General features: G+C 37.7%; 2 protein-coding genes and 1 long non-coding RNA gene across 4 annotated transcripts in view; all 3 read left to right on the forward strand.

The window, feature by feature from the left end:
• LOC134749401 (uncharacterized) overlaps positions 1-20,016 on the forward strand; it is a 38,974-nt gene extending 18,958 nt beyond the window's left edge. The window contains exons 10-21 of the mRNA XM_063684320.1: positions 5,793-5,924; positions 6,968-7,104; positions 8,047-8,073; positions 9,210-9,374; positions 10,605-10,824; positions 11,353-11,496; positions 12,529-13,285; positions 14,650-14,930; positions 15,658-15,830; positions 16,874-17,347; positions 17,835-17,919; positions 18,975-20,016. Coding sequence (XP_063540390.1) covers positions 5,793-5,924; positions 6,968-7,104; positions 8,047-8,073; positions 9,210-9,374; positions 10,605-10,824; positions 11,353-11,496; positions 12,529-13,285; positions 14,650-14,930; positions 15,658-15,830; positions 16,874-17,347; positions 17,835-17,919; positions 18,975-19,331 — 2,952 coding nt within the window. The 3' untranslated portion in view covers positions 19,332-20,016. The remainder of the gene's footprint in view (positions 1-5,792; positions 5,925-6,967; positions 7,105-8,046; positions 8,074-9,209; positions 9,375-10,604; positions 10,825-11,352; positions 11,497-12,528; positions 13,286-14,649; positions 14,931-15,657; positions 15,831-16,873; positions 17,348-17,834; positions 17,920-18,974) is intronic.
• LOC134749449 (uncharacterized) overlaps positions 1-26,601 on the forward strand; it is a 604,512-nt gene that overhangs the window by 249,114 nt on the left and 328,797 nt on the right. The window lies entirely within an intron of this gene.
• Positions 20,969-26,476, forward strand: LOC134749262 (centromere protein X-like). Its single transcript, XM_063684154.1, has 3 exons — positions 20,969-21,138; positions 23,588-23,782; positions 24,389-26,476. The coding sequence occupies exons 1-3, from the start codon at positions 21,055-21,057 to the stop codon at positions 24,404-24,406; spliced, it is 297 nt and encodes a 98-aa protein (XP_063540224.1). The 5' UTR covers positions 20,969-21,054; the 3' UTR covers positions 24,407-26,476.

Genomic DNA, 26,601 nt, shown 5'->3' on the forward strand with positions numbered 1-26,601 from the left:
CTTGATAGACATGCAGATGATAAGAAGTAAAGTCACCAATAAATATATACCGGGTGTAGCCTGTAACACGAGCAAAAAATTAAACTGTAGGCTGTGGCTTTCAAACTGACCTACATTTGTTCAGCGACTTTTAAATATAACTTGTATTTTGTATTTTTAGCATGCTTAAAAGTTTATACTAATATTTATTATTATTTATTTATTCAATAAAATCTAGTTACCTATTACTTAACTTATTAAACTAACTTAATTGTATTAGTGCAATTAAGTACTACAAAACATTGCGGTAGTGTTTTTTAACATATAGTTTGTCAAAGGACTGTCTCATTTCAAACATAGACAGAGATACTATCTCTGTCTTACACTAGTACTAGCACCCAAAAGAAAGGGATGAGTATAATTTTCCTGGTTGTTACTGACTGACAAATTGGTTTGACCAACTATAGTTTTAAATTTAGACCTATTATTTTCACATAATAAGTCAAGTCAAAATATTCTTTATTGAAATAGGCCTAGCAACAAGCACTTTTAAATTGTCAAGTTTTACAAATATTACCTTATTTAAAATATCAGGGCAATTTATTGATGGAGTTATTATTGTTCTTAAAAACATTTAATTATTATAGATATGTCAAAGTTAATACTAAGAATATGCTATGTTTTGCGAATTTTGTTTAAAGCATGATAAGCAACATCAATAACACTGATGACAGCGTCCATTGAAGATAATATTTAATAGGAACATTGGAAGCCTAAAGATTTCATAATTATTAAAAGTTATTGAAATAAAGTGTCATCGTTTGAGAAGTATAATCCATGTTTAAATTATTTGCTCATGTTGTAGGCCACACCCGGTATATATTTAGTACTTAGTATGGAACTGAAACCTGGGTTTTTACCAAGGACCTATTATATAAATTGAGCATTGACCAGTCGGTGCGAAAGAGAAAACTGGTAGGAATCACATTGAGAGACCATAAAAGGTAAAATGACGGAGGCCTACACCCGAAGGGTAGACGGGCTAAAGAGAGAGAAAGATGTATATATATATACATCATAATACATTTTTATAAACCTGAGACACCTCAACAGATTTTTTATTTTTTATTTTGAACTCATCTTGAGTATTTATTATTGAATCCGATAAATATTTAGCAAAATATTCATTGTTTAGTTTTCTTAACAATTCTATTCGACTGGTAATTCTACACAAGATGCTTCATCGTTTTAGTTACGTCAAACAATTGCTAGTTACCATCGAAAACACTGTTAACTGACCATTTGCATGCCTTACTGAAACGAGATAAGGTTTACCAATGGCCAGTTAAGGGTTAAGGGTGTTGCTTATTTTAAAACTATGTATTGAATGAAACTTTGCACATACAAAGACATGAGGTATATCTAGGTCTGAAATTAGTTTATATAGCTCCAGTACCTATATAAAACAAACGAAATAGAGCAAAAACAAGTTTTGTATGAAAAACTTAAATTCGCTGTATTTTTTTAACTATGGTATCTGAAGCTACATAAACTAATTACAGACATAGATATACCTTATCCTATTGTAAGTACAAAGTTTCAGACAAATCTAGCTAGTCGTTTTAAATGAGAGCGGAACTACTACTGTATGGAGAACCGAGTTTGCCGGAGACCCTTAACATAACCACAAGAAGCACTATGTCCAACATCATGCAAATTGTGGAGTTGTAGATGAGCATGGAGAGCAGTGTCCGCAGGATGCTCTCTTGAGTTTGAGCAGAAGCTAGACATTTAGGAAACACCATAAAATCATGTTCCATTTCCATTAAACGTTGTACTGTCAACTGTCATATCTGACAGTTCTTACTACAGCTTGTTTGACTAGGTTTGACTCGAGTGGTTGAGACGATACAGAAAAGAAATTTGCGTCAATATCCAGCCCGCTCCAGACTACGCGGCGCGAAGCCGCGGCGCGAACGCGAGTGTATACTTGTATAGTCGATTTCGCTGATTAGACTCCACACTAGGGCATGCAGTATACTGGTCCCGGTACCAAGAATTTCATTTCCCGGTTCTGGGCATTGCCGGAACCGGGATTCCCGGTTCTTCCCGGTTCTCAAGGCAACTTATGATTATTTTTAAGAAATTGTTTGTGTTAGCTTACAATCTTTATGAATGACGGTACTTATTTTCATATAAATAATTGCATACATTTTAATAAATGACTTATTTTATATAAAAACCGGCCAAGTGCGAGTCAGACTCGCGCACGAAGGGTTCCGTACGTACCATTACGCAAAAAACGGCAAAAAAATCACAATTGTTGTATGGGAGCACCACTTAAATATTTATTTTATTCTGTTTTTAGTATTTGTTGTTATAGCGGCAACAACATCATCTGTGAAAATTTCAACTGTCTAGCTATCACTGTTCATGAGATACAGCTTGGTGACAGACAGATGGACACTCTGACAGACGGACAGTGGCGTCTTAGTAATAACCGTCCCGTTTTTATCCTTTGGGTACGGAACCCTAGAAAAAACACTTTTAGATGCACTCAGCACTATGACGGCACGGCATACAGAAGTTAAAAATTCTACTCATTCCGCCCGCTTCAACGCGAGAACGGAATAATTTCATATAAAACCAACTTCGTAGAAGAAGAATATTCGAATATAATATCTTACTTAAGATTTAAAAGTTGTTTAAAGATATAGCATGATAAAGCTTAAGTCACCCGGGTCAAACTGTATAGATAGATAGATAGACAATAGTTATTTACGATACAAGTGCGGAAAAGAGAAAATTCGAAACGAGTGGCGACAGATTAAAACACGACCGCAGAGTGTTTTAAATCGACACGAGTTGCGAATTACCTATTCGCACGTGTATCGTACAACGTTTTACAGTACATATGGCCCTTTAAACTTTCGACATATGCATGAAAAGTGCTCTTTACGCACTAGGGCGAGAAAGTTGCACCATATGTACTGTAAAATACTTTTTAGTACATATGGTGCTACATATACGTTACCGCCCTAGTGCGGTAATTAGTACAATACGTGCATATGTCGAAAATGTAAAGGGCCATAATTATGTACTGTAAAACGTTGTACAATACACGTGCGAAAAGGTAATTCGCAACTCGTGTCGATTAAAACACTTCCTTCGGTCGTGTTTCAATTTATCGCCACTCGTTGCTAATTTCCTACTTTTCGCACTTGTATCGTAATGTACTAATAATAAAGCAGTAATTGTAAAATAAAATTAAAACTTTTTTATATATATTTTTTTATTCAAGTAGATACAGTGAGTAACAACATTGCATGGCCTTCTAATTATAACTATTATAGAAAACGGGATATTTATCATGTTTATTTATATTATTTATTTCTCGATATTTTGGCCGGTCTTGCAAGACCAGTCGTTGTGGAGATCCCTGGGGAGGCCTATGTCCAGCAGTGGATGTCTTGTTGGTGTAGATGGATTCACACAACAAATTAAATAACATTTTTTCATATTTGTTATCCGTAGTTGTCCCTGTACCTGAAAGAAAAATAATATCACGATAGCACAAAATCTCTAATGTTATAGGAAGAAAGATGATGCAACAATATGGATTCTAGTAAAGTTATCATTTACTTACCTAGTAATAATTGTGTTTTTCATTCATAGACAAAATTCCATAATTTTCATCCCCAGGAAATGTTTTATTTTACTTTATTGCAGTGAGGATGTCCTGATTTTTTCTGGCTAATGAAGGAAAACATTATATTTCCAAGAATGCCTCTTCATTTTGCACAATACCTAAAAAAACCTAGAGTTAGTGACACATTGACTATTCGGCAACTAAAACAGTAATAATTACATTATATAGGTATTGTTCACTGCTTATATCTACCATTACGGAAGAAGTGAGAATTATTTTCTAAAAAGATCGGCACGAGAAAATTACAATGTACAATGAAGGAATGAAACTGTACCTACCTTACGAAACTTCACCATCATGAATTCCGCTTCAATTGAGTCTGAATTTTTCTGGATTTTCGCGGACTAGAACACCGATGATTTTTGTAACTTGATTTAGACGTTGCTATCATTTTCAATTTATACAAACAAATTGATGTCACAATAAACATGACCCTATGTGTCAGTGTCAACACTGTCAAATAAAAATGCACTAAACATGACGGCACAGCAAATCCGGCCAGGTCGGCCAGGCAACGTCGCCAACGTCATAGAGTGGCAACGCCGCACGCAACGTATTTGTACACGACATTTGTGACACACACATACGTAAAATTGATGAAAAAATTACGTTGATTTATGTATGATTTCTGTATGAAACAAAGTTTTTCTATTAATTTAGCGCAAACGAATATTCGAAAGTAGATAAATGAGCAAATATTTGTGTAGTAATAGTGTGAAGTGCCTTAATTAAAGCAGATTGAATTTTGTATGAAAATCGAACCACCTTAAATAAAAAACTATAGGTTCCTATATTAATTATTCTAACAAGTTAAATATTGCAACCATGTACCGTCGGCAACCATGGCCAAATTGAAAAATGTGTAAGTATTAAATCTAACACGAAACGAAACAAGCAACCTAAGAAAAAAACCGGGACAAGGGCGAGTCGGACTCGCCCACCGAGGGTTCCGTACTTTCTAGTATTTTTTGTTATAGCGGCAACAGACATCTGTGAAAATTTCAACTGTCTAGCTATCACGGTTCATCTATTACGTTCAGATACAGCCTGGTGACAGACAGACGGACAGTGGAGTCACTGGAGTCTTAGTAATAGCAAGTACCTAATAGGGTCCCGTTTTTACCCTTTGGGTACGTAACCTTAAAAAACCGGCCAAGTGCGAGTCGGACTCGCGCACCGAGGGTTCCGTACTTTTTAGTATTTGTTCAACTGTCTAGCTATCACGGATCATGAGATACAGCCTAGTGACAGACAGACTGACAGCGGAGTCTTAGTAATAGGGTCCCGTTTCTACCCTTTGGATACGGAACCCTATAAAGCACTAAAATGAAATCTAATAACCTACTAAACTTAAAGGTGACATTCGGATGTAGACTGCAGCTGGATGACTGTTGCGACATTACTGCAGCGGCTTTCAGCGATTACATTTTTATTCATTAAAAAAGATAATAATAAAAAAAACAAAGCCAAACGAAATGGATCGTGTTATGGAACTTTCAATAGTTTCAATAGGAGAAGAAGAGACAGCGCTGTTATAGTTTGTCCTTGTCATAGGCAGTTATCACACTTTGGTTTCATCAAGTTACATACTCTCAGCATTCAGCATTTGTCAGTAAATAAGAACAAAAAAAAAATTTACTCATCCTTTTCTTTCGGGTGCTAGTACTGGTGTAAGACAAAGATAGTATGATTCTCTCTGTCTATGTTTGAAATGAGACAGTCCTTTGACAATTTATTTGTTGATTTACACAGATAATTGAATAAAGTGCCATCTATCGACATTTTAAAAATTACGATGTCATGTTATGCGTTTACAAAATTTACTGCCATCTTTCGGCACGAGACAAAAAGTTTTAGAAAGCTAAATGACCATTTTGAACCATGTTCTTTTGCTGATATGTGTTAAGTATCAACCCGTGTCGCCATCTGGCCGAGAGTCGGCTAAAAGGTGTGGCGCCATCTGAATGAGAATAGAATTTTCTGCTTTTTTACGAGGCACGTTTTCTTCTTAGACTGTGGCCATCTATTACGGAGTTATATTGTCTGTGATATTACTATTTATTAGGCATAACAAAGAAAAACAATTTCAATATGTTTTGTACAGGTGTTACCCGAACAAATAGAGATATATCGACAGCAGCTGCGGCAACACGTGCAGCTATGCGCCTCCAATTTTCTGCAGTTGTTCGTGCATCCCGTGCACTGGGCTTTGGCACCCACTTATAGAGAGAACTTGGTGAGTGTGGAACAAGCTTTTAGTAGTTTTACCCGAACAACGATTTTTGACCACTACACACCATTTTATTGTAAATTTAAAATCTCTCTTGTGTAACGGAATGCCTCTGCCCAGCAGTGGTACAATCATCATTACACACCCCTGTGTAACGATGTAACCCCCTACTGGACAACCCTTTCCGCGATAAAAGTCTTTCAATGGGCGTCCCTTAAACACGGCTAACACATTGAAAGACTTTCCAGTTTGAATTGCAAGCCCCAAGCAAGCCATTAATTTGACTACCCCTTACCGAGAAGCTTAGCCAAAAATAAGGCGATCCCTTAATAAGGGTTACCCTTATCATTAACCGCTTTTTATAAAGCTTTCCCTTTAGTAATGTCGTAGTTCAGCCTTGCGTGAAAGAGGCAGGATTAGTATATGTCTAGTCAAAGAACGCCGCCGCCGCCGCCGCCGACGATCGCTCGGATTCGAAGTAATTTGTGCATTATGAACAAGGTAGACGATTTAAATTACCACGTTTATATGCTAAAAGGGAAGCCCTTTATAAGGCTAACCCTTATAATCGATATGCAAGGTGTTGGTGAGCGGATGATAAGGGTTTTGGGCTAGTGGGCTACCGATTACTCAGATGGGTTAGCTTTATATAAGGGCTTTGCAAAATGAAAGGGTTTCGTCTGGCAAAGGGTGAAAGTTAAGCCTTATGCAAAACCCTTACAAAACCCCTGTAAGGGATACCGAGCCGGTCCCTGGTTACACATCCATATTTCTATGGCATCAAAGGTGTGTGATATATTTGGCTACTTTAACTGTCACTATCTATTTTAAGTTGCTGACTGTACAATCTGGTGATGATGACTGAAACTATATATATAAAGCCAGGATTACACTTGTAAGTTTTACTTACGTAAGTAGGGACAAAGCTATTTGCTAGAATGAGATAACGATATTCATATCTCATTCTGTAGTATAGCTGTGTCCCTACTTACGTAAGTAAAACTTACGAGTGTAATCCTGGCCTAACACTAAAAATGTATGTTCACCAGGAAACATTTTATAAAATGGTGGAGGACAACCCGAAATCCGTGGCGAAGGTCTGCAACCTGAAGCCAGCCATAGACTTAGTCCGGAGCTGGGAGACGTCCGTATCAGCTGAAACTCCGGAAAACATGGAAATGATTACGTAAGTACCGTCCGGGTGAATAGGGACGACTGGGGTGAATAGGGACGACTGGGGTGAATAGGGACAATACATAAAAATTAATTTACCTGACAATTTCTGGTGGCCTAGCGGTAAGAGCGTGCGACTTTCAATCCGGAGGTCGCGGGTTCAAACCCCGGCTCGTACCAATGAGTTTTTCGGAACTTATGTACGAAATATCATTTGATATTTACCAGTCGCTTTTCGGTGAAGGAAAACATCGTGAGGAAACCGGACTGATCCTAACAAGGCCTAGTTCACCCTCTGGGTTGGAAGGTCAGATGGCAGTCGCTTTCGTAAAAACTAGTGCCTACGTCAATTCTTAGGATTAGTTGTCAAGCGGACCCCAGGCTCCCAGGAGCCGTGGCAAAAATGCCGGGATAACGCGAGGAAGAAGAATTTCTTAAAAAAATACCCACACAAATAGTATCTGATTGAAAATAATAGTAGATTTTGTATGATAAAATTTGTGTCAGTAGTTATTAAGAAACCACCGCCGCCGGTCCGTCACCGTCAACGCAAGCTCCTGATGACACTTCTCGGTACGGAGTGAAACATGTCGAGCGTTTTTTCGACTTAAAATACGTGAGTGACCCGTTATTAATATATTTAACAGATAAATCACACCCTATTCACCCCAGCCATCCCTATTCACACCGGTTGACGGTACCTTTATTTTATAAGTATTTACTGTTTTCAACCTACTTATTGAGTCCAGTTACCTCACATTACCTAATGGCTTTCGCACATCTTGGGGTACTTGTGCGGATATTACCTATACATTGCATCCTATTTGAAAGAAGGACGCGAAGTTTCTTTTTCAAAAAATCTCAAGAACTGTTGAATCGATGAAATCCAACCTCAGTTTAAAATTTAAACAAAACTGAATTAAAATAAGTTGAAATTCATTTATTTTTATTTCAGGTTCGTCCAGAAGGAGATAGAAAGATCGTAAGTTAAATATTTTTTTCTGAGGGTGGTATTCCAGGTGTCCAATTTTTTTGTCCAATGTCATTGCGTCTCACTCTCTCATTAAGCAAAACCTTGAGACGCAATACACATTGGACAAATAAATTGGACAGGTGGAATTCCACCAAATTTTTTTCGAACTTTAAGGCGGCTTTAAACAGTTCGAAAAAAAAATCGTAGGTAAAAAGGTAAAAAATGACCTACATCAAAGAGAATATATAGGATAGAGGGGTACTGTCTTAGTAAATTTTGTAGTCACAGTAAATGTACAGCCATCTATCGAGACACGATTAAAACTAAAAATGAAAATGTATAAAAATACCAAAAAATGTATATATGGATAAATGTTTTTTTATTTGTATTTATTATTTTATACGATTTTGACCCATGTTCTATGACTGATATGTGTTAAAATTGTTAAATAACAAACGAAACCGTCAACGCCATCTAGCCGAATAGGCCAAAGGTTGGTGTTGGTGGTAGCGCCATCTGTGCGAGAATCAAATTTTCTTGATTTTCGAGGCACGTTTTTTCCTTAGACTTTATTCATCTTATACGGAGTTACATAGGTCTTTGCCTACACGCTAATTCTGCTGCTTATTTTAGTGTACAGTGAAATTACACTACCGCTCATAACTATTTAGGCACTCGTAATTTTTTCCATACAATTGTATAAAAAATAGACTTTCAGAATTATACCGCTAAGTCGCAGTCGGGTAACAGTTTTTTGTGCAGTTTACTTTTTTAATTTAACAGACATATCGAGCTTCAAAATTATGTACAGTATATTCGTGTACATTTCCTATTTACCAAATGGCAAGCGTAAAAAAATCCATAAATCCTTTTCCAGTACAAAATCGTTTTATTTTATATGAACTAGTACATAAGGGTTTAATCGTTGCATAAAGTAAACTCGAAATTTTAAAGGATTTGGCAACAATTAGAGGCTCAATATATTTACCTAAATAAAAATTCAATCCAACATGTAAGAGAGTCATTTGCCTGCAATCGAACAGTATGATTTTAAAAATATTTTTTGTATACAATTGTATGGTGAAACTTGCGGGTGCGTAAATACTTTTGAGCGGTAGTGTATAACAAAAGCTTATATTTTTCAGTCGTCGCCGCGCAGCACAGAACAATTTATACGTGGGCGATTTCCCGAAAACATTCATGAACGTGGTGTCCAACAGTGCCGTGTTCCTCTACCCTCATCTGTTGCCGCCCATGCCCTTCCGGTCGGACATCTTCAGGAAGTTCGGGTACCTACGCTGCGAGGACGAGTAAGTTGAAAATAACCTTTAAAACCGGCCAAGTCCGAGTCGGTTCAAGAAGGGTTCCGTACCATTACGCAAAAAACGGCAAAAAAATCACGTTTGTTGTATGGGAGCCCCACTTACTCGTAAATATTTATTCTGTTTTTAGTATTTGTTGTTATAGCTGCAACAGAAATACATCATCTGTGAAAATTTCAACTGTCTAGCTATCACGGTTCATGAGATACAGCCTGGTGACAGACGGACGGACAGCGGAGTCTTAGTAATAGGGTCCCGTTTTTACCCTTTGGGTACGGAACCCTAACCAAAAAAGGACTCAAAGCAGAAATTTGCATAACTTGATTTTCTATTCGAATTCATACCGCTAAAGTGCCCTGCTCAGCCAATTAAGAGGCCGGTGTCGATTTTAGTCGCAAAAATGTAAAATTGATAGATTTAGTCGGCGAAATTGTACACCTTTTGTTACCTAATTGAAATAACAAGTACTGGTTTCTATTAGCACGTCTTCTTATCTTACTTTTTATCAGATCAATTTTTTTGAAAACAGACTCACTAAATTAGTAATGTTTGCCTTTCTGATGGACGTTTAGGTAAACGAGCGTAAAGCACTGCGCTCTTATTTATAAATTTCGTAAAGTTTGGACGGCTAACCATGGTAATTTTGTATGACACATATCCTTACGTACTTAACGTTTATCAGACTACATTTTTATTATTATGACTTTGAAGTAGTGTAAATGAAAGTTAGACGAAATCAATTTTCTCTAGAAATTACTTCAAAACAAATGACAATTTCTCTGAAAATCGACATAATTTCAACGTAATTTTGATACTTAAACAATCTACAACATTTGCTAAAACTATTCTTATACATCAATTTGTATAATTTACCACCATAAATTTTTGATGAATTTTTAAAAACTGCCCCTTCTCTTCATATATTACCGGTGACGCACGCTCGCGACCTCATTATTAAAAGGCAAAATGAGAAGACGTGCTAATAGAAACCAATACTTGTTATTTAGATATTACGTAACAAAACGTGTATAATTTCAACGACTAAATCTATCAATTTTAAATTATTGCTCCAAAATCGACTACGGCCTCTTAACGGTATCGCAAATTAAAAATGAATGCAAATGTAGCTTAACTTTTTTACCTAAAAATACCACTTTCAAATTTTTTACCACCATTTGGCTTAGGAGGGCAAAAGTGCAATATCAACATTTTTTCCAGATTGCTAACCCTCGGCATGGACCAATTCTGGCAATACGTAGAAGACAACCCTTCCCTATTCAACATCCAACCCACTAACTCCGTGCACCGCGCCGGTCTCATCGTCACGCTGCAACTAGTCTGCAAGCACATGTTCCCGTGGATCAAACCCAAGGGGCTGCTGGCTCATATACGACATGTCAGGCAGTTTAGGAAGGATAATAAGGAAAATCCTATCATTGTAAGTGTATATCAGAAATCAGAAATCAGAAATATTTATTTGCTTTTGATTGTGAGTGTGATTGCTATATGATTTTGTCACTGACTCACTAACGATCATCAATGTTATATGGTCCTTCCTGAAGTCGCAGAAAGTTGATATTTGATATCAAGATTTTTAAAGTTATTTATATTTGCATATAAATAACTTTAAAAATCATAAAATTTGTTATTTTCACCTTCCAACCCCAAAAAAAGAGGTTTATAGTTCACTGAACTCTTCAACATTCGGCCGGTAATAATGAGCGAGAATAACAAAGAAAATCCTAACACAAAATTACACTGAAACTGAAGATCAATTTTATCAATTGACAATTTGTGGTAAAACAGTATTTTTGATTATTCGTGTGTGAACTGTAAAGGGCATCTTAGGGACCCTATATGGCTTTTTGCACTTATGGGCATCCGTGACAATAAAGTAAAAGAGTTTCAATAGGAATTATATCACCTTTCTTTTAATGTATTCACAAATTAATGTATAAACTTACAGAAATTCTTCGAGACGCGAGAAGTGACGCCGGTGAAACACACGCTGTTGCCGTTCAACCCAAACCTGACGTTGTACGAACAGCCAGAAAACGAAATGCCCAGAATCTGGGTTCGGCATCTCGCGCAGAGCAGCAAGCGGTTCATGGTACGTTTGTCTCATTTACCAAAACGGTTTACTTCTATCTTGGGCGCCATTCATTTATTACGTAAGAGGATATTTGCCAGTTTTTGACCCCCTCCCACCCCTATGTAAGAAAAGGCTGGCCTCTAACTAAGAATCTAAAGGAAAAAATTAAAATATACACGTTTCGTTTGTTTTAGTGTATGTTTTTCAACTAAAATAATTTTTGGAACGTTTATTTGTACTTACAAAAGTACTGGAGCCCGTTTAAGCTAACTCTGCACCGTGCTCGATAGTATTTTAAGCGTCATAATTCCATACAAAATTTATATAAAAATCGCATTTTTGTGATCTTACGTAAGAACTATGAAAACCCCCTCCCTCCCCGTTGTAAGAAAAAATAAGATATGTTCGACCCCCCTAAATCGTCTTACGTAATAAATGAATGGCGCCTTTTAGCTTGAAATGACTGTCGCGTCTGACCGTGTGGAGGCGGCTGTAGCCTGTTTGCCTTCATGTTTTGAAACAGTAATAAAATTACAGTAATGGATTTTCATACAGCTTCCCTGGCAGTCTGGCAAAAAAGAGTAAAAATTCAAAACTGGCAACACTGTAGTGTCGTCCCGTTTTTCTTAGATTGATTTGAAAGGGACGACACTACAGTGTTGCCACTTTTTAATTTCTACTCTTGTTTGCCAGACTGTACATTATTATTATTGGCTTGGCCTTGTAGCAGTTGCAACGTGTATGGCCAGACGATTCATTGTAATGCAGAATAAAATAAATAATATCTGCTGTCCACGTTTCTCTATTAATCTTCTGGTCATATTGTCTTCGGTTACCGCGATAGTTACTCATGAAATAAAACTATGAAAATGGATTATATCGCATATATTGAATTTATAATACATCCCGACGTTTCCACGACTACGAACGCTGTAAAGGGTTCGAAAATTTCATAATTTTCTGGTGCTTTATTTCGTGGTGTCAAATAATTTATTTCAAATACAGTCAAATACCCTATTAGCTTTGTCCGATTCTAGTTTTTTATTTCAGGATGCCAAATACCGTCGCACGACCTTCCTCCACCACTTCGGGCAGGCCCCCGCCGGCGTCCCCGTGGAACTAGGGTCCGCCGTCACCGCCCCCCCCAAGAACCCCCTTCCCATCGACTTCACCAAACAATACAACACCAACAGACCCTCCGACCTCCCCAAACCCGATCAAAACCAACAGGACAGATTCGACATACAACTAACCCCCATAACCCAAGATGTCCCAACTATAACCCCAGCAGCGATAACGACAGCTACAGAAACCCCATTCCAAATAGTGAACTACAGTGTAATAAACACTCCTAATGGAGCTTTCTTAATACCAGTGGCGACTACCGTCACTAACACTGCGACAACTCCTATATGTTCCTCGGAAGTGAACGAAACTGTACAGAGTAAGAAAGTCTCTGTGTCTATACCGATGGATCCAGTTAATAAAAAAGTCAATGAGGAAATACCTATCGGTGACCATTGCCATTGCTGTATAAAACTAAGAAGGATTAGTAAATTAAAACAGACTTTGATGACGGATTTCTTAAAAGTGCCAAAGAAAAGACCGAGTTGCCCGTGTAAAGAGAAGAAAAGTACGAAATATCCGAGGGCTACGAAGAAGTTGAGGTTGCTGGTTAATAGTTATAAGGCGAAGTACTCTCTTGCGTGGAGCGCGTTGGATGGTCAGGTGAAAATGTTGGAGAAAAGCTTGAATTTTAAGGCACAGAAACCCATGGTGGCTGTGCAGTATAATTTGGAGGAGATAGGTATGTTTTTTATATTTTTAGGGTTCCGCACCCGAGGTTAAAAACGGGACCCTATTTTATTTATTTATTTATTGTATGGCATATCTCACTGCATTATTAAATTAAAATTTAAAATGACCAGGATGTATCTCATGAACCGTGATCGCTAGACAGTTGAAATTTTCACAGATGATGTATACAAATACTAAAAACCGGCCAAGTGCGAGTCGGACTCGCGCACGAAGGGTTCCGTACCATTACGGAAAAAAACAGCAAAAAAAATCACGTTTGTTGTATGGGAGCCCCATTTAAATATTTATATTATTCTGTTTTTAGTATTTGTTGTTATAGCGGCAACAGAAATACATCATCTGTGAAAATTTCACCTGTCTAGCTATCACGGTTCATGAGATACAGCCTGGTGACAGACAGACAGACGGACTGACGGACAGCGGAGTCTTAGTAATAAGGTCCCGTTTTTACCCTTTGGGTACGGAACCCTAAAAATTAAATTTGCACGGAACCGTCGATGGGGTGGTGTTTTTTTTTTTGACAACTTATTTTTTCATGATATAGTATTATAGTTATCTGCCTACAATGTCATGTAACATGTAACTTTCATTGTGTTAACCATTTTTTGGAAACAAAAAAAAAATCGTGAGTCCAAGCCTTGCTTGCGCCTGATAGAGCAAAAAACCGGACAAGTGCGAGTCGGACTCGCCCACCGAGGGTTCCGTACTTTTTAGTATTTGTTGTTATAGCGGCAACAGAAATACATCATCTGCGAAAATTACAACTGTCTAGCTAAGACGGTTCATGAGATACAGTCTGATGACAGACGGATGGACAGACAGACAGACAGACAGACGGACGGACGGACAGCGCCTATTACTAAAGGCGCCCGTTTTTATGTACGGAACCCTAAAAACCCATCTTTTAAGATACGTTGCCAAGAAAAGGGTTTAAGTAAACTTTATTAATCCAACAAAACATGGATACAGCACTTCAGTTGTCAAACTTCATGGCCCGAATTTTCTTAGTTTCCAAATCCATACTAATATTATAAATGCGAAAGTGTGTGTGTCTGTCTGTCTGTTACCTCTTCACGCTTAAACCGCTAAACCGATTTAGTTGAAATTTGGTATAGAGATAGTTTGAGTCCCGGGGAAGGACATAGGGTAGTTTTTATCCCAGAAGTCGTCCTTTAAGGGGGTGAAAGAGGGGGTGGAAGTTTGTATGGGGGGGTAATCGATAAGAAGCAGATTGGATAAAAATGAGCTACCCAAACTACAAACTCCACGTCGACGAAGTCGCGGGCAAAAGCTAGTTTTTAAAATTTAATAATTATAAAGCTTTCACTATATTAAATAAATCTAACATTTCAGCTGCCGTAACATCATTCCAACTCAAACTAACCATGCGCTCCAACGTAGCGCGCAGCGTATGGGTTAAAAAGCGTATCTACACCACCATCGCCCAATTCAACCCTGACAATGACAACATCTACACATTCATGAAAAATATAGAGAAAATACTGGACACGGAGGGAGTGGATGTTTACAAAGAGTTCTTGGGGTTTCTGACGATGGAACAGGCGGATAAGATTGGGAATTATGCGGATTATTTTAATCAGGAGTGCCTTACGGGCTTGATGAAGAAGGTTGAGGTAAGTATTCGTTGTTACTGTAAAGTTATCTTGGTTGGTGGTTAAAATGGTTGTTGGTAGTCAATAAAAAAAAACCGGACAAGTGCGTGTCGGACTCGCCCACGGAGGGTTCCGAACTTTTTAGTATTAAAAAAAGTCATTTATTGTCGCAGTAAAAAAAAACAGTAATAGGTACAATAAGCTTAACTTACAGCAGTATTATACAAGTAGGAACTATCTGTATATATATGACATTTAGAATTATAGTTCCCTTATATTATAAATGCTATTTGCGACAATATGGGATTATTTGTTGTTATAGCGCCAACAGAAATACATCATCTGTGAAAATTTCAGCTGTCTAGCTATCACGGTTCATGAGATACAGTCTGGTGACAGACGGACGGACAGACAGACAGACATACGGACAGCGGAGTCTTAGTAATAGGGTCCCGTTTTTACCCTTTGGGTACGGAACCCTAAAACCCAAGCTGAAACGAGGCCGCTTCTCTTCGGTCGGTCAATGATTTGAGAGGCCAAGACGATAACTTTTTAGGGTTCTGTACCCAAAGGGTAAAAACGGGACCCTATTATTAAGACTCCGCTGTCCGTATGTCTGTCACCAGGCTGTATCTCATGAACTGTGATTTTGTTGCCGCTATAATAACAAATACTAAAAAGTACGGAACCCTTGGTGGGCGAGTCCGACTCGCACTTGGCCGGTTTTTTATTTATGTATTTATTTCAGGAGGTAGTACAATGCAGGAAGCGTAAATACGAAATCCTACACTGCGTGTACAGCACTCTAGTGGTCCAACGAACAAACGCGTGTGACATTTGCTCCCGAATCCTTGACACTTGTGACGGTTACCCGTCACTGGCAGAATACGTGTTCTCGCTGTTCCCGCACACTAACCCAATGTGAGTAACCCGTGTACACATACTCTAGTGGTTCACCGACGTGTGACATCTGTTCCCGTATCCTTGACTCGTGTGACGGTTACCGGTCACTGGCAGAATGCGTGTTCTCGCTGTTCCCGCACACTAACCCAATGTGAGTAACCCGTGTACACATACTCTAGTGGTTCACCGACGTGTGACGTCTGCGGGTGCAGCATGGTTCCATTTTTATCGCCTATCACTATGCCCGTCACTTTCGCACTTACATACTTGGGGCTCATCCATTACACGTCGTCACACGTTTAGGGGGAGGAAGGGGTTCAAAAAAATGTGACATGTTGTGACAAAGGGGGGGGGGGGGGGGGGGGGGGTCACAAACTTTGTGACGTCACTAACTACATCTGTAACCAAAAATGATTTTGATTTTTTATTCGCTGTTAACAGTGGAATAACTAGTTTTTGCAATGATAATCGTTTTTATGGACGTATCTTCTTACCTAATCGGCTTCGTGTTATAAATTTCTAACATTGCTTTTGTCAAAAATGTTTATTTTTGGTAAAATTATAAAAACTAATAGAAATTGTTGATTTCGTTGAAAACAAAATTGCTTAATATGTGATGTCACACCAGGGGGGGGGGTTAGCCAATTGTGACCAGGTGTGACAAGGAGGGGGGGGGGGGGGGTCAAAAAATCTTCAAATTCGTGTGATGTAATTAATGGATGACCCCTTGTTAGAACGTGACAGGCATGGTGACAAGCGATAAAAATGCGACCATGCTACCGCCGCTGTTCCCGTATCCTTGACTCGTGTGACGGTTACCCGACACTGGCAGAATACGTGTACTCACTGTTCACACGAACCCAATGTGAGTGACTTGCTGTGTACACATTAATGGACAAACCAGATGAACATGCGAGTTAGTTACATTGCCTTGATGAGTAGTAGTTGGCTGACTGAAAACAAGTATGTAGACATCTAAGACTAAATATGGCAAAAAAATTATGTCGTCTTAGCAATGTATTTTAAAACTGTTTTAACTTTGTTGTATTTTTAATTTACAGATTGGATCCAAAAAATCAGAATAAAGTACCGATCCGTGAAGAAAACAAAAACACACCAACGCCGAGTGCTCGAATAGTCATAAATACGCCTCCGAAAAATAATAAAAATAATACAGATACAGTCGAATTGAACACAGGGAAAAATAGTGCCGTCCCTGAACAGAGTAGTAGAATTCTACGATCAAAGGGCAAAATGACAAAAAATAATGGCCCCCAATCTACACCTGCTGTAGTGTCATTACTTTCAGACGAAGAAGAAGATAGAACTGTCTCGCAACTCACAGATAGCGTACAGAATAGTGCACCACAAACCATAGACAATATACAGGCTCAAAGCACAGATAATGTAGAGCACAGACTAGAGCAACGTACAGATAGTATGGAGGTAGACAATGATAAAAACACAGAGAATGTAGAGGAGTCTATGATCGACGATTCGCGAACGATGGACTATGAAGCTGATCATTCTGCCAGGTATTTGTAAAATTAAATATTATAATTTGGCAAGCCATTTCCGTCAGTAAAAAGGGCGGTAAATTTAAAAAATGTAGGCGCGATGGGTCGTAGAAAAAAGGGTCCTCCCATAGAAAATTAGAATTACGCGCTTTGTAAGTAAGTTTGCCAGAGTATGTAATGAAAATATCCTGTTAATTAATCAAATGCAACCAGTATTTACACATCAAATAATAAATATGTCGTTTTCAAGCAAAAGGTACCACATTGTCGCTTGCCATAAGGATGCTCTGACAGGTTTTTCGTATAAAGATACAAGCAATTTTCGGCCTTATGGTAAGCGACAATGACTTTTTAATTGGAAACGTCACAAATGGGTCTATAATTGACTAAATATAGTTAGGTAAGTTTATTTAATAATGACTTGTGCATTCATTTCAGTACAGAAATACGATTTTTTTTCTAAGTTTTTATGAATTGTATACGTAAATTATAAACTTTCTTCCAGTGATGACGACTCAAGAAATGATAGTTTAATAATTAATGAAAATCCCGAAGAATTAAACGAAACACAAGGCAGTAATATTAAAACAGTAAGTACATTGAAACATTAATTAACCCGTCTGTATCTTAGAGCATTTCATAACTGGAGACGCCGTGTCTGTAATTTTCTGTACAAAACAGTCTGCCGATTTTTGCGGGGGAGGGGCACGTCAAATGTACATTGTGATGGGTCTGATAAACGTCAGTCTATACAATAAGTATGACCATTGGGTGAGGTTTTCGACAGTGGTTAGCTCTTAAAGGCGACTCCGGTTGTTAAAAATGCTCTAAAACAGCGGTTCTCAAACTTTTTTTGGCGACGGAACCCTTTCGGAAAGCGAAATATTTGACGGAGCCCCAAGTTTAAAAAAAATCTTTTGTCACCATTGAACCGTGAACCAAGCCAGAAGATCTGGTTTTTTTTTCTCGCGGAGCCTCTACAGAAGCCTTGCGGAGCCCTAGGGGTCCGCGGAGCACACTTTGAGAATGGCTGCTCTAAGGTCTGTATTGTATTGGCTACCTGGCAGCTATGGACATTGGTTATGTTATTTAACATTTGACAGTTGTCAAATAGTATCATGGTCTGCGGCCGTAGCACCTGTCACCATGCCTGTCACGTTCTAACTAGTATATGTGCCATTCTCAATCAAAAGGGTACTTATTGTCGGTTGTCAATAAGGCGCTATTTCCATATAGCTTTAATTTGAAATCAACCTTATCGACAAGCGACAATGTGGTACCTTTTGGTTGAAAACGTCACATATGTAAGTGCGAAAGTGACAGGCATAGTGACAGGCGATAAAAATGGAACCATGCTTCCACCGCTGGTTCCACATAAATTCTCATTTTTGCCACATCCGTATTAACTAGCATGTCGCATTTCATTCACAATTTATGAAAAAGGTTGTTGTTATCATAATGAAACAAGGGCTGTAAAATGTACCTATAAATGCATTGTAATAAGGTTCAATTTCGTGAGTTACATAAGAAATATTGTACCCAATAAAACATATTTTTTTTTGCTTTTCTTTACTTGTCACCCTTAATCGTAGGGGTGATTATTTTTTTAAATATATATTTAAAATTGTTGTTTTATCTATTTTAGGAGGACCCTGTATCAGAAAACATAATAGACACACCACAGCTCAACATAACCAAGACCGAAGTCCAAGATTACTCTGAATCTGAAATGTCCATGATGATCATGTCGGAAGACGAATACTCAGTCAAAACCGAGGCCCCTGAGTGGAAAAGAGACGAAGATAAAACACTTCTAGAAGTGTTGAAACAGAGCTTGACCCCAGAAGAGATGAAGGATAAAACTATACTGGAAATTATTGAGCAGAAAAAGGTCCTGCAGCTGGCCTCAGGGAGCCTTCCTAATAAATCCTTGGACGATGTTAGGGAACGAATTTTGTATTTGTTAGAGTTTTTAGTGCTTAATGAGCAGATGATAAGCTAAGAGTATTTTACAGTACACATGGTGCTACTTTACCGCACTAGTGCGATAATTAGCACATTATGTAACTATATACAAAAACTAAAGGGCCATATGTACTGTAAAACGTTGTACGATGCATGTGCGAATAGGTAATTCACAACTCGTGTCGATTTAAAACACTCCCTTCGGTCGTGTTTTAATTTATCGCACTAGTATCGTAATGTATTATTTCAACACACTTGCTCGTAACATGGTTAACAAGTTATTGAACCGCTTTAAGGCCTCCTAGATATTAAACACGCGTGATTTTTCATTATATTACTTGTTAGGTAATGAATTATAATCCGACTGACTTAAAAAGGTTGCTTGGATTGCTAATAATATGTATGGAAACGGAGCCTTCTTAAATTTGTCGAGTAGATTTGGCAGGCGAGAGGCGCGGCAGGCAGTATGCCAGATGCAGCACTGCATACTAACTGTTTTAACAATTAAAATTTGATTAATATGAAAGTTTCCTTTTTTACCTCGCAAGTGTATTGAAAAACGTTGTATACATAACGCGTGAAACGCGTGTGCATTGGTCATTTCACACATCGGCTTTCTTTATGCGCAATATCGCCTCGTGTACAATGACCAACGTAGCACACAACACAATGTACTATTAAGATTATTTATTACTATGTAATTATACTGTTATAAGTATTGACTGGTATTGTTTTATTTGTTTAGCAACTATCCTCAATGAAAGTGAAGTTTCGAGGCCAAGTGAAGTGCAGAGTGGGTGAAGTGTTATCCAGAGGCCGTGAGTTCAAGTCTCACCCAAGGCAGTAATTTTTTCATTTCTAAATTTTTTCTAAGCATCGTCTGTGACGTTGCTGCTTGTTAAAAAATAATTTTGAAAGTTTTCTTGGAAATCGATTTAAAGTTTCCAAATTCCTCGGTCTGAAATATCTACGTAGCTGGATTTAGTGCCAGTGCGAGCTACGTGCTACGAGCGTAGCGGACAATACGGGAAAACTTGTATGTAGCGAAAAGCGCCTACGAACAGAGAATCCGTCTCGCGGGTCGCTGGCTACGAATGTGTTTATCGTTTATCATAATAATGATTGAGTAGACTTCTGCTTTTGCGAGGCACACACCGCTACACATTTAAGTGATTGCGGTGTGTCAGGTGTGTGCCTTGTTCGTGTCTTTGCTGTAGAGTTGTTGACATCGCAGTTAAGAAACAAAAGCTAATTTTTGAACTACACCCGTACAGGTGGGATACATTTTTTCAATATCTGAGACTCAAATAAAATAAGAAAAACGTGATATATGGGGATACCTTTGTATGACATAATTATTGAAAGTCATAATTTTATTTATAATGTAATGATTGTCAGACATGAATCTAGTATAAAACTGGATTAGGCATGAGTGGTGGGGGGAACTGTCAGAACGGGATAGTCTTATGTATCTTTCAGTAGGAGTAGCAGAGAAAGCGTTATTATTGTTTGTCCTTGTTACACTCACATTTTTTTCTGTTCGTATGCTGCCCCGCACGGGCGCACGCGGTAGGCCACTTCTATACGATCCTACCTTCTATGTCTGTACATAAGTTTCTGAACGTATCACAAATGTCAATGTCAAATCAATCTGATCCTGATTTAGATTTTAGACTATTTTGCCGCATTCAGTGTTGCGTTTATAGTTTATATATTTAACGCAAATTTTTCTGGAAAGTAAATAATAAAGAAGGTGTGCCATGGCTCGAAACAGCAATGAAAACAAAGACGACAACATTGATCCAGCTTCCGTGGCTTCTAACGTCAAGAACAACTTCAAACAGGTATATAATTATTATTGACATAACTCGATGAAGCTTAACATATAATAAAGTATTGAAAACTCGTATTTCTCGGTTCAATGAATCTTGTTATGAATCAGAAACCGTTCATCCGCTATAAATGCAATACTAAGTTTAGATATAAATGCCATACTAAGTTCCTATCAGCAATTTTACTATTGTCAAATAATACACATACTAGTATATATCGTAACTCTGTATAAGGCAGAATTTTAAGTTACAAATCAAAAATTATTAACCTAAATGTACATGTAACACAAGTGTATCCATGTAATTGTAGAGAGTACAGAAATAACTTTTGATTCTAGAACATTGACTTAATATAAATATGTACATTGGATGCAAATAATAATCTCTATCTCTTATATATTACTAATCTAAACAAATCATGGATACAAAAACTTGGACAAGACAAAGAAGAAACAAAAACAAGGAAAGACGTAATAAATCATGCTACACACTTTTACGAAGAACTCTACAGAATGAAAGACTACAACCACATACAAGAGGAAACACCCATTGCGAATAACGTAAACTTGCCAGTAAAGCAGATCGAAGAAAAAGAAGTTTATGAGCACATAAAGCAGCTGAAAACCGAAAAAAGCCCAGGTCCTGATGGAATAACAAACGAAGCTCTAAAACATGGTACACCAATCCTGCTTCAACATATAACACATCTATTCAATATGGTACTTAATTCCGAAACCATACCAGAGCAATGGTGTACATCCGACATAATATTGCTGTACAAGAAAGGCAACTCCTTAGACATCGGTAACTATAGGCCAATCAGCTTACTGGCGAGCATATACAAACTGTTCTCCTCAATAATGTTAAGGCGAATATCCAAAACAATTGACGACTCACAACCAAGAGAGCAGGCTGGTTTCAGGGCAGGTTTCAGCACCACTGATCACATACAAGCACTAGAACAGATGATAGAGAAGTATAAAGAGTTCAATAGGAACCTATACGTCGCCTTTATAGATTATAGCAAGGCATTTGATAGCATCAATCACAGCGCAATCTGGAATGCATTGAAACAGCTTAATGTGGACCAAAAATACATTAATATTATAAAGAATATATACGCGAAAAGCACCAGCCGAGTCAAGCTCGAGACAAGAGGGAAACAGATAAGGATAGAAAGGGGAGTCCGACAAGGAGATCCTTTATCACCCAAGATCTTTATTGCTGTCCTGGAAATCATATTTCGGAATCTCAAATGGGAATCAAAAGGCATCAATCTGGAGGGCCAGTTAATAAACCATTTGAGATTTGCAGACGACATAGTCATAGTAGCTGAAACTGCAACAGAACTAAGAGTGCTTATAAACCAACTAGACGAAGAAAGCACCAAAGCAGGCTTACAAATGAACACAAATAAAACCAAAATAATGACAAACAGCAAACAAATACAAATAAATATCAATGGCAACAACATAGACTATGTAGACCAATATATATATCTAGGAAAGCAACTGTCCTTTACAACAACAAACAACGAAGAAGAGGTAGAAAGGAGAGCCAACATAACCTGGAGGAAATTCTGGTCACTGCAAGAAATCCTAAAAGGCAAATACAGCTTAAACCTAAAAAAGATAGTGGCAGATACATGCCTTCTACCGAGCCTGCTCTATGGGTGCCAAACATGGACTTTTACAGATAAAATAAAGAGAAAGATAAGAACCACCCAAAGAGCCATGGAGAGGAGCATGCTCAACATAAAAAAGATACAAAAAATAAAGAGTACATCTATAAGAGAAAAAACAAAGTTACAAGACGCACTAACTCAAGCCCTCAAATTAAAATGGCGGTGGGCAGGACACATCGCACGGTACAAAGACCATAGATGGACAATATTGGCAACGAAATGGAAAGGCCCAAGTGGCAAAAGGAAAGTAGGAAAGCCATATAAACGATGGCTGGACGATATAAAAGAAATTGCAGGGAAAGACTGGCTAAACAAAGCGGAAGACAGGCAGAAATGGAGAGAATTGGAGGAGGCCTACACCCAAAGAGGGGTCCAAATTAAATAAATAGATAGTAAATAGAATACATAAACCTAACACTAACTACTAACTATAAGAAACTTACTAACCAATATGCTAAAACTTCTAATGTAAAAACAATTGTAAATTGGAAATAAAAGGCTTTTTTATTTATTATTTTATTTTTTATATATTACTACGTAAACATGGGCCTTATGGGCACCAAGAATGGTGCCTGTACAGCGGTGTCATGCACGAATTCGAGCCAATCATTCCGTTGACCAATTTGCGCTTGATGCGAACTCATCTACCAATCGCATTGTGCCATTCTGCCAAGGCACACCAAACAAGAATGTTAGGATGGAATTATATGAATCTTTACTTTTGAAATCTTTGTTCTAGAAATTTAAATAATCACATGTATTTTTTGTAATAAATAGGATGTCATAAAAGAGCTGCTAAACAGCTCTTTCGAAGACAACAAGACAAAGCTGGGCAATGATGCATTGTCTCTGGTTGTGGAAGTTGCCAAATGCCTGGTTACAGAGACTTGTCTCCGTGCCTCAAGCCAGGCACTACGAGAGTCCTGTGATAAAGTTGACATTGAGCATGTCGAAAAATGCCTGCCACAGCTGGTAAGCAATTTCGACTATCCAGCCAAATAGTAAGAGGAAATTATTTATTTATTTCATCCTTATTGCACAGCAGTAAATCAAAGTACAGAAGCAGACTTAATGCCACAAGACAATCTATACTAGTCACGCATCAGGGCAAACATATGTATAAGAATTTTCTAAAAGATTGTGCAACTTCAGCTTGAATAAGAACTTAGTTTGTCGTAAGTCTGATGAAAGAAAATTTAATGGAAAAATTGCACATATAAAAAAACCGACAAGTGCGAGTCGGACTCGACCCACCGAGGGTTCCATACTTTTTAGTATTTGTTGTTATAGCGGCAACAGAAATACAAATTTCAACTGTCTAGCTGTCACGGTTCATGAGATACAGCCTGGTGACAGACAGACGGACAGACACACTTAGTATAGGGTCCCGTTTTTACACTTTGGTTACGGAACCCTAAAAAAGGTGTTATACATATTTACTTTTACTAATTGGCAGTACAATACTGATTACAGTTTGCTACTGTTTTCAAGAAAATACCTTAATTTTATTCAAACATAATTATGTTTCTTTATTTTTTCAGTATATTTATTAATTAGGTATTTGTTTACATCTTTCAGATGCTGGACTTCCCTTAATCAAACCCAAACCCTCAAGAAACTTCCAACCTAATTTTCAGTTGTGACTCAAGTACTGAGGCCTTATCAAGATAATAATTTATAATCACTGCAACTTGGACCTGTGGTCTGAGGGTCTGACTGATTCACAAGAGGGTACTCCAAACATGCCCTCATATTTTACTAACTCTTCAATTTTATTAAGTATATTAGCAATGAAGCTCTCTTACACTATGAAAAGTATCTGTTAGGGTTGGCAAGTAAGTGAGGATGCAAAGCACGAAATATTCCAAACATCTGACCCGCCATTTGCTATCTTGGTCCGACAAGAAATTGTAGAAAATTATTGAGGGCGCCACTTCCTACGTAACTCTCACTTTTTTGACGTAAAATGCTTAAACATGGCAACAATTTAGTATGGATTTTTTTTACTTCAATTTTATATAATTTCTACTATTTTATGTCCCACGCACTCAATTAAGTATACTGCTGACCCGCCCATGAGGCTGGCGGTCGATGTCACAGAAATATAACTAGAGTTATGCGCATGCAATAGAGATAAGAAATCACGGGTCAATGTACTAAATTTTTCGAACTTAGCGCCCTTACTTTAACAAAGGCGACAAAGGCAAAGAAGTTTAAAAATATGCTAACTATTTAACCTTTTGGACGCCAATGACGGATATATCGGCACCGCCGGTCCAACGCCAAAGACCGATTAATCGGTCGAAGACCACAGAGCAACATAGACCTACGTGCATGTGCATAAAGTTCAATTTCAGTTTTTGACACTTCGGTGACGTGGCGTCCGAATGACAGCTTTTGTGTTTGACATGGCGTCGAAAAGGTTAAGGAGCTACCCGAGGTTTTCATCGATTTTTGACAAGTTTTGAATCGTATCTTCTACTTTTGCACTACATATAGAATTATAAGACAAACGGCTGTCGGCTGTCGGTTCTTCAATCTTTTATCTCCATTTTTGTCTACCGGATTTTGAAAGAAATGAATACTTATTTATTTATGTTTTTTTTTAAACATTGTCTAGACAAACGCATTTTTCGTATCTCGATTGCTGTAAAAGATCTTACCTATACAAAATCTACATATTTGGGTTCGTCCTTGACGTCTCTAAAAGCTACCTATGGCCAGAAAACCAGTTTTTTGGCCTAAAAACTGATGCCAAATATCTCGAAAACAATGAACTTTGAAGTAAATATGGGATACTATATTGCTTAAAGCCGTTGCTGTTAATATGATAATGATAAGCTACAAAAATCATTAGAAAACTAAGGGATTCAGATTGAAGGTCATTGGGGCATGGGATCCCCTTAAAGAAATGATATGGCTCTCTTTAGCTCAAGTCTAGTCACGCGATAAAGACTACCCACCTCTTTCTAATTATTAGCATGTTACTTTACAAAAGGGATGAAAGATGTTCTCACACAACTTGCGATTTGACCCCTAATCATTTCGAGTATTATCTCTCAAGTCCCAACAGAGAGTTGTCCTCTATACTTCACTCTGAATTAGAAAATAGTAGTGTCTTAAGCGTAAGTGGTATTTACCAACAAATCACTAGAGTTAGACCAAGCTAACTTGGAAGCGATTTTGATAGCCCAGTTAGATAGTGTTATTTAAACGTCATAATGTTATAGAAGTTTGACGTTTAAAATAACACTTGCACCGCCTGGGCTATCAAAATCGCTGCAAACTTAGCTTGGTAGGTATTTATTAGGATTGCACATTTTTTTGCTTAAAAAATCCTCTAGCTGCTTATTGTTGCTATTGAGTAAGAAGTGTGTTCATTTGCCATACTAAATATAAATTCACTTGGATACTGCCATTCTTACTCTTACCCTTACCCTATCTATGTACAGTAAGTCTCATGTAATCTATTGTTAACAAGGGCAAGATATAATATTAGTAAATTTCGCTTCAGATAAATATAATAGTATTCATAATGCATACTTACTTACCTAATAAGTAATAACAATACATTCCAAGCTTTAAAGTTCTGTCTAGTGCTCCCGTTTAAATGTGTAATGTATGAAGACATTTAGATGTAATGGAATTGAAAAAGCAATAAACAAAGTGACTATTATGTATAATTCGGTCGTTTTTTTTCTACCATCGTCCATACTGTTAATTCAACTACAAATTTAGAAAAAGGAATACTTGACCGCGCAAAATGGTATAGGTGTAGTTTAGAGAGCAGC

The sequence above is a fragment of the Cydia strobilella genome, chromosome 18 (assembly GCF_947568885.1).
Source record: "Cydia strobilella chromosome 18, ilCydStro3.1, whole genome shotgun sequence".
Classification (NCBI taxonomy): domain Eukaryota; kingdom Metazoa; phylum Arthropoda; class Insecta; order Lepidoptera; family Tortricidae; genus Cydia; species Cydia strobilella.

Coding starts and splice junctions, on each gene's coding strand:
- LOC134749262 (XM_063684154.1), top strand. CDS start 21,055: ATGGCTCGAAACAGCAATGAAAACAAAGACGACAACATTGATCCAGCT. Junction 21,139..23,587: donor TCAAGAACAACTTCAAACAG/GTATATAATTAT, acceptor TGTAATAAATAG/GATGTCATAAAAGAGCTGCT.